Source organism: Hemiscyllium ocellatum, chromosome 27 (genome assembly GCF_020745735.1).
Source record: "Hemiscyllium ocellatum isolate sHemOce1 chromosome 27, sHemOce1.pat.X.cur, whole genome shotgun sequence".
NCBI lineage: Eukaryota > Metazoa > Chordata > Chondrichthyes > Orectolobiformes > Hemiscylliidae > Hemiscyllium > Hemiscyllium ocellatum.
Genome location: NC_083427.1, coordinates 14,691,163 through 14,698,692, shown reverse-complemented (window position 1 = coordinate 14,698,692; position 7,530 = coordinate 14,691,163). Strand labels below are relative to the sequence as shown.

At 38.4% G+C, this 7,530-nt stretch overlaps 1 protein-coding gene across 2 annotated transcripts in view; it reads right to left on the bottom strand.

The window, feature by feature from the left end:
* Positions 1–889: 889 nt before the first annotated feature.
* LOC132828738 (probable G-protein coupled receptor 139) overlaps positions 890–7,530 on the bottom strand; it is a 54,752-nt gene continuing 48,111 nt past the window's right edge. For both annotated transcript variants that reach the window (XM_060845859.1, XM_060845860.1), the window contains one exon: positions 890–2,068. In XM_060845859.1, the coding sequence (XP_060701842.1) occupies positions 1,185–2,068 (884 nt within the window). In that variant the 3' untranslated portion in view covers positions 890–1,184. The remainder of the gene's footprint in view (positions 2,069–7,530) is intronic.

Below are 7,530 nucleotides of genomic sequence, written 5' to 3'. Positions count from 1 at the left end.
CATCACTGTCCTCGTCACTAATCCTACTTTTCACCCTCTGCTTCCGTTACTTCAAGTAAACTTTGAGTTTGCAGTTCCAAGATCTGAATGCCCAAAACTCTCGTTTTCTCCCGTTGTTCTTATATTTTCGCCCATTCTTCTGCTGGAACTTTCGATTCATTTTCTTTCCCTGGTTTTAATCGAAATTAAAATTGTTTCATTTCCTCTTCTCTTTACTGAGTGTTTTTGTTTTGCTGCCAACTCTAGCTGCTTGATTTTAATTTGCATTTTATCTCTACCAAGATTCAAATTACATTAATATTCATTGTAAATGCCTTCTAATTGCCACCAATATTTCGCTTTTTCTCACAAACGCAAACAACTACAACTCCAGTTCTTTTTTGTCAATTTCAAACGTTTTGCCCACTTCACTGTCTGTAAAACTCCTGAAGAGAAGATTTTTCCCATTCGCAGAAACGTTTTTGTGATTGAACAAGACATTATTATACAAACCACAATCTGTTTTAAGCAATGGAATGCAACGTCAAAACGAAAAAAAAAGCAACAATTCGCCACTCACTGTTTTAACATCCAATAATCCTAAATACAATCGGGAATTATAAATATTTTAATCCCGGATGAGTCCAAGCTTGTTATGGATTAAAGCAGATCTCATTAGAATAGATTAAGAAGACAGTTTAGAACCTAATGTTGTCTTGTATTAAAGGCTGTGTCATGCTTTGCGTTCAGGATCCAATCGGATTGGTTAACCTACAAGTCTTGAAACAAAACACATTTTATTCATACACAGTAGTTAAAATACAAACACATACCTAACAAAATGGATTGGCTTGACTCAATTGGAAAACCTAACAGAACAATAGATGACTTCAACACTAAACAGTGACTATTCCAATTTAGTAACACCTCATAAACGTACACTTGTCAAAGGCGTAGTCAGTAAAGTAAATAAACTCACATGCAATTATCCAGTTCAAAAGGAAAAAAAAGAGAACATTCTGAGAGAAAGAGTAGCACGGAGCGATGAATGGCAGTTCCATACCCTGGTTTAAGATCTCAGCAAAACTGAAAAACTTAAAATAAAACTACTGTTTCAGCAGAGGATTGATACCACCCATTCCAGCTAATTCTACCGTTTTGACTTGAGAACAGAAAAAGAAATCCAAGGCTTCACATGCTGGGATTTAAAGCTTTGTAAATAGATCAACAACTGATGCAATTGGATACATTAGGAGACTCTTCACCTGTTTTCTGAACTTGGACTGTGTCGCCACGTAAAGAAATGTGTTTGTACAGCAATTTAAGTTCCGCAGCATATATGCGACATGCACACGTATACCGAATGGATCAATGGCGCGAAATACACCAAAAATGTACAGAACATAAACCAACCACAGAAGAGTGAAACTGCCTGATATGGTGAACAACAAAATCACAGAATTTCTTCTGCTTTCCATTTCTGTGTCTCTGAGATCTCCTCCTTTTCTCTGACACTTCAGTGCCTTACGGGCTCGACTGGCCACGAAAATGAATCTGACTGTAAGAGAGTTGAGTAACAGAATTAAAAAGAATGGTATCATTGGTGTTAATACCTTTTCGAACATCCTAAATCCAATCCATCTCGGGTCAGTATTATAACTCCATTTATTCGAGCAGAACCATGGTATATTTTTGATTATCATGGCAGGTTTAAATCTAAAGTGGATTGGAATGTTTTTCAGGTAGAACAGAATTACACTTGTTGAGATAACCGCAGCTGCAGTTTTCTTTGTGCAATATTTAGTCTTCAGTCTTGAACAACAAATGAAAACAAATCGATCAAAAGTGAAAGCAGTGGTAAACCAAACAGAACAGTCTAATGCCGTTCGAAGAAGGACATAGATACCCGTGCACACAGGTGTGATGTTCAGAAAATTTACTGGGAAATAATGATAATTGATACGTCGGAATATGACTTCAGTAACAATGATCAGCAGGTCAGATGTTGCCATAGCCGTCAGATAGTAAGTGGTGCAGGTGGAAAGTCCACACTTCCTCTGGTATAGAATCACAATTGTCATGATATTTACTGTAAGATAAACAATAGAAAAAAAAACACTTAGTATGATTAGGAAGTTTAAGAACAGACTGATAAAAATTAGAACGTTAGATTATTAGAAAATAGTGCACCTTCTTTGTTGTTGACGCAAACGTGCGGGAGAAATGTCAAAACAATGATCTCCTCATTATAAAGGAGTTTGAAATTGAAATATTTCCAAAAATATTTCCACCTGTGATGCTATTTAATTCGAAGCATGACCAGTGCGAAGCAATGATCAATGAATTTGCGAAAGAATTTAGGGAAAAACAGTCTAAATCAGAATGTGGAATTATTCCTGGGAGTCTTTGCGATCAGAAAACAAAACAGTTTAGTACAAAATGACGCAGGTAGATGTGGAGGAGAGGAAATGGTGGAAGTATTAATAGATTTAAACGATCTGGAATGGAGAGTTCACTGGTGGCATGTGAAGATGAAAATCATCCGGTCTGGCCAATCCTCAATTCCTATTCTATGTTATAATTAACGTTTGCATTGAATTATCAAATTTGTGAGGAATTCTTGCATATTCCTGAAGTGCAATACTTATAAACAATGTGCACCCGGACCAAGTAATTCTCAGTGTTGCTTTTGGTAAGATTAGTATGTTTCGAAAAGTGATGCCATTCAGTTCACTACGAATCAGAGTGAGATGACGTTCTCAATTATAAAACAAGATGTATTTCACAAATCGTACTCTTGGTTGTGTCACGTTGCTCACCACATATTAAATGCTTTTCTAGGATATTAGTTACTCCCAGTAATTTATGGTCACTGTAATCCTGTCATTAACTTCTGTGACCACACTCAACATAGTTGAGTCCCAAGTATTATGCCTAATGATAGATTTTCCTGTTAATAACAAAGGTATTCAGCAGAAGAGAAATTTATCTTGTAGCACAAATTTGTGGTTTGGTAGAACCAGTTGAGACAAAAGTCTAAAGTTGCATCAACAACACAAAAAAATTCAATAGCGCAGACATATTATTGAATGGAAGTCTGTATAGCTCTGAACTATCGATTGCATGTGACATTACCATGAGCAAAACAGCAGCGAACTACAAAGATTTATGAAAAGTTGTTTATTAAAGGCACTTACCAGGCATACCAAATACAGCAAGGAACATATAGTAAACTTTCTCTATCCATAGCATTATTTGAAGCATGTTTTAAATGAATCCAATCTAACTGGTTGTGATAAAACAAGCTGAATTGATTTCTCAGTTGATGGTTTTCAGTCATTCATTTTATATCCTTCTGCGTCTACACAGAATTGCATGAAGTGTTTTTTTTCATGTTTGAACAAACAGATTACGTAAGCATTTTTTGTTTGATTGAACTGCCAAGAATAAATTAGTCCCACCATACTTACAAACCTGTAATGCTCAATACAATAAGTAACTCAACGTACTTGGAATGGGGTTCAAAGTAATGGAAATGCATATTTTGACACCTGCCACCAGGTCTCATTCATGTCCTTCACTCTTTCAACAATTAAATGCACTTCGTCTGTTCTCAGCAACTGCCCGTTTTGTATGCAGTAAATCCGCATCATAATTCTTGTATGTATAAAAAAATCAACTTATTTTTAACCATTTCTTATCTATGCGCACTCATTGAAAAATATCTCAGATAATTCTACTTGTCTATCTCCAGGTCATTTTTGTTTTATTTTGTTTATTCGTTAGTTTTTTTTTCGTTTGCATGTGCTTTCAGTGCATTCTCGGGTACATTAATTCAGAACATAACTACACGATTTTAGTTCTTCACGTTCAATCTACCATTGATTTGAGACAACCAATAGGACACAATGCATGAGCACAGATGTAGACCACTTCCTTCATTGTTTCTGCTCCGCTATTCAATGAGATCGCATCGAACCTGATCATTCTTAACTGCATGGTGATGCTTGCACCGCCAGAACACTTGAATCCAGTACTGATTAAATAAGATCATAACCGTGTTCTTACTGTGGGCGGCACGGTGGCTAGCATTGCTGCCTCACAGCGCCAGAGATCCGGGTTCAATTCTCGCCTCAGCCGACTGACTGTGTGGAGTTTGCACGTTCTCCCCGTGTCTGCATGGGTTTCCTCCGGGTGCTCCGGTTTCCTCCCACAGTCCAAAGATGTGCGGGTCAGGTGAATTGGCCATGCTAAATTGTCCGTAGTGTTATGTAGGGGTATGGGTGGGTTGCACTTCGGCGGGTCGGTGTGGACTTATTGGGCCGTAGGGCCTGTTTCCACACTGTAAGTAATCTAATCTAATAATCAAAAATACAAATTCCACTGTCCACTGCAGAAAACGACTCAACATATTCACTACCTTCTGAGAGAGTGAATGTCTCCCTCATTTTTGTTGTACAGGTTAGAACAATTATTTTCAGATTATTCCTTTCTATTGTGGGGAACAATAACCTTTCTGCAATTTTCTCGGTGATCTTATGTATGTCCCCATATTTCAACGCCTTTCAATCTACCAATTACAAACAACAAATGACAAACTAATGCAACATCTCCTTACTGTTTGGAGGCTTCATATCTGCTGTTCGGCGAATGATCATTTTTCTGGCTTGCCTTCAAAGCCCGTCAAGGATAATAGTGGGAAGTTGTGTGTGGAGTCAGAGGAGATAGGGGAAGCACTAAATGAATATTTTTCGACAGTGTTCACTGTAGAAAATGAAAATGTTGGCGAGGAAGGTATAGAGGTACTTGCATTTAGACTAGAAGAGATTGAGGTTCAGAAAGAAGAGGTCTTAGAAATACTGCAGAGTGTGAAAATAGACAAGTCCTCTAGGCCGGATGGGATCTATCCGAGCCTTTGGCATTGACCTTGAAATCATCATTGTCTACAAGAATAGTGCCTGAGGACTGGAGGATAGCAAATATGGTATCCTTCTTCAAAAAGGTTAGTAGAGACAACCCTGATAATTACAGACCAGTGATTCTCACTTCAGTTGTTGGTAAAGTGTTGGAAAAGATTATAAGAGATAGGATTTATAACCATCCAGAAAAAAATAATCTGTTCAGGGACAGTCAGCACGGTTTTGTGAAAGGTAGGTCGTGCCTAACGAATCTTATTGAGTTTTTCGACAAAGTGACCCAATAGGTAATTGAGAGTAAACCAGTTGATGTGGTGTACATGGATTTCAGCAAGGCGTTCGATAAGGTTCCCCACAGTAGGCTATAATATAAAATGCAGAGGAATGGGATTGTGGGAGACATAGAAGTTTGGATCAGTAATTGGCTTGCTGAAAGTAAACAAAGGGTTGTAGTTGATGGAACATGTTTATCTTGGTGTCCAATTACTGGCGGCTTACAGCAAGGGTCGGTGTTGGGTCCACTGCTGTTCGTCATTCATATAAGTGACCTGGATGAGGGCTTAGAAGGGTGGGTTAGTAAATTTGCGGATGACACTAAGGTCGGTCGAGTTGTGGATAGTGACGAAGGATGTAGTAGGTTGCAGAAAGACATAGATAGGATGTAGAGCTGGGCTAAGAGGTGGAAAATGGAGTTTAATGTGCACAAGTGTGAGGTGATACACTTTGGACGGAGCAATCGGAATGCAAAGTACTGGGCTAATGGTAAGATTCTTGGGAGTGTAGATGAGCAGAGAGATCTCGGTGTCCATGTACACAGATCCCTGAAAGTTGCCACCCAGATTGACAGGGTTGTTAAGAAGGCATACGATGTTTTGGCCTTTATTAATAGAGGGATTGAGTTCCGGAACCAGGAGGTTATGCTGCAGCTGTACAAAGCTCTGTACGGCCACAGTTGTAGTATTGTGTACAGTTCTGGTCACCGCATTATAAGAAGGATGTGGAAGCTTTGGAAAGGTGCAGAGGAGATTTACCAGGATGTTGCCTGGTCTGGAGGGAAGGTCTTACGAGGAAAGGCTGAGGGCCTTGGGGCTGTTTTCGTTAGAGAGAAGAAGGTTGAGAGGTGATTTAATAGAGACATATAAGATAATCAGAGGGTTAGATAGGGTGGACAGGGAGAGCCTTTTTCCAAGTATGGTTACGGCAAACAGGAGACACAACTTTAAAGTGAGGGGAAACAGGTATAAGACAGATGTTAGAGGTAGTTTCTTTACTCAGAGAGTAGTAAGGGTATGGAATGCTTTGCCTGCAACGGTAGTAGATTCGTCAAGTTTAAGTGCATTTAAGTCGTCATTGCTCAGGCATATGGACATACATGGAATAGTGTAGGTGGGATGGGCTTCAGGTTAGTATGACAGGGCGGCGCAACATCGAGGGCCGAGGGCCGTGTTCTGCGCTGTAGTGTTCAATGTTCTATGTTATATGTATATTTCCTATTATAAAAGGCCCAACATTATTCACAATATTCCTGCTTTGGTTTAATTGGTGCCTTCTGTAGATTTAGTAAAGCCTATCTAATTTTATAATCCATTCCATTTAAAATATACACCGTCATTTAATTTGCCATGATATCTGCTGGACTCAAAACTGAGACTCTTTTGTGATTAATGGGTGAAAACTCCGAAATTCCTCTTTACTCCAAGTTTCTGCCGTCTTTCTCAATTTAAATAACAGTTGTTTCTTCTAGAATTCCTCCCAAAGTGACACTAACCGTATTTGTCCCTTTGTCCACATTATGTTCCGGTATCAAATTTATTTTCTGCTTAACCTGTCGATGGTCTTTTGAGCCGTCTTCGTGACATTCTCACCACCAGCCTTGCTACTTTTTTTTTCATTGCGTCTTGCAGAAATTTGGCAAGAGTAGATTCTCTTTCACATTGCAAGTCGAGTTTATTGGATATAATTATGTCCCAGCACTGACAGTTTCGCCAGACCACTAGTTACATGTTGCAATCCAGAGAATGACTTACGCACCCCAACTGGCTATCTTCTTTTGCTTAACCAATCAGCTATCCATGCAAACATACTCCATCCGATCAGATGGACTTACATCCTGTTCAGGAGCATAATGTGTTATTTCTTATTAAGGATAATTTATAAATCGATGTAGATTTTGTTTACTGCACCCTCTTCATTTATCCTGCTTTTTAGTAAGTCAAAGAACGCTAATACATTTTTCATGAATAATTTCCCCTTCACGACGCAATTTTTCTTCATTCTGCAAGTTCAATTTTGTAATTCTAAATGCTTTGTCATTCGATCTTTTCTGATAGATCTAGTATTGTCATAATGACCTACGTTTGTCAAATTGATCTGTTGATGGCTAATTTATTGTTGTTTTCCTTCTCTTTCTTAAATAAACTTATGACATTGGCGCCTTACTAACAGTTTTTTTTTGTCACAATATAAGGTTTCCGGTAAGATTTCTACCAATGCATATATTATCCCGGAATTGGCTTCCTATACATCCTGCTTTGTTCAGGGGATTGACCAGTCTTTCTCCCATTAAATTCCACTTTTCTTTCGTGATAGTTACTATAGTTATTTCATTTCCTCCTTTTATTTCCTCATTTTTATT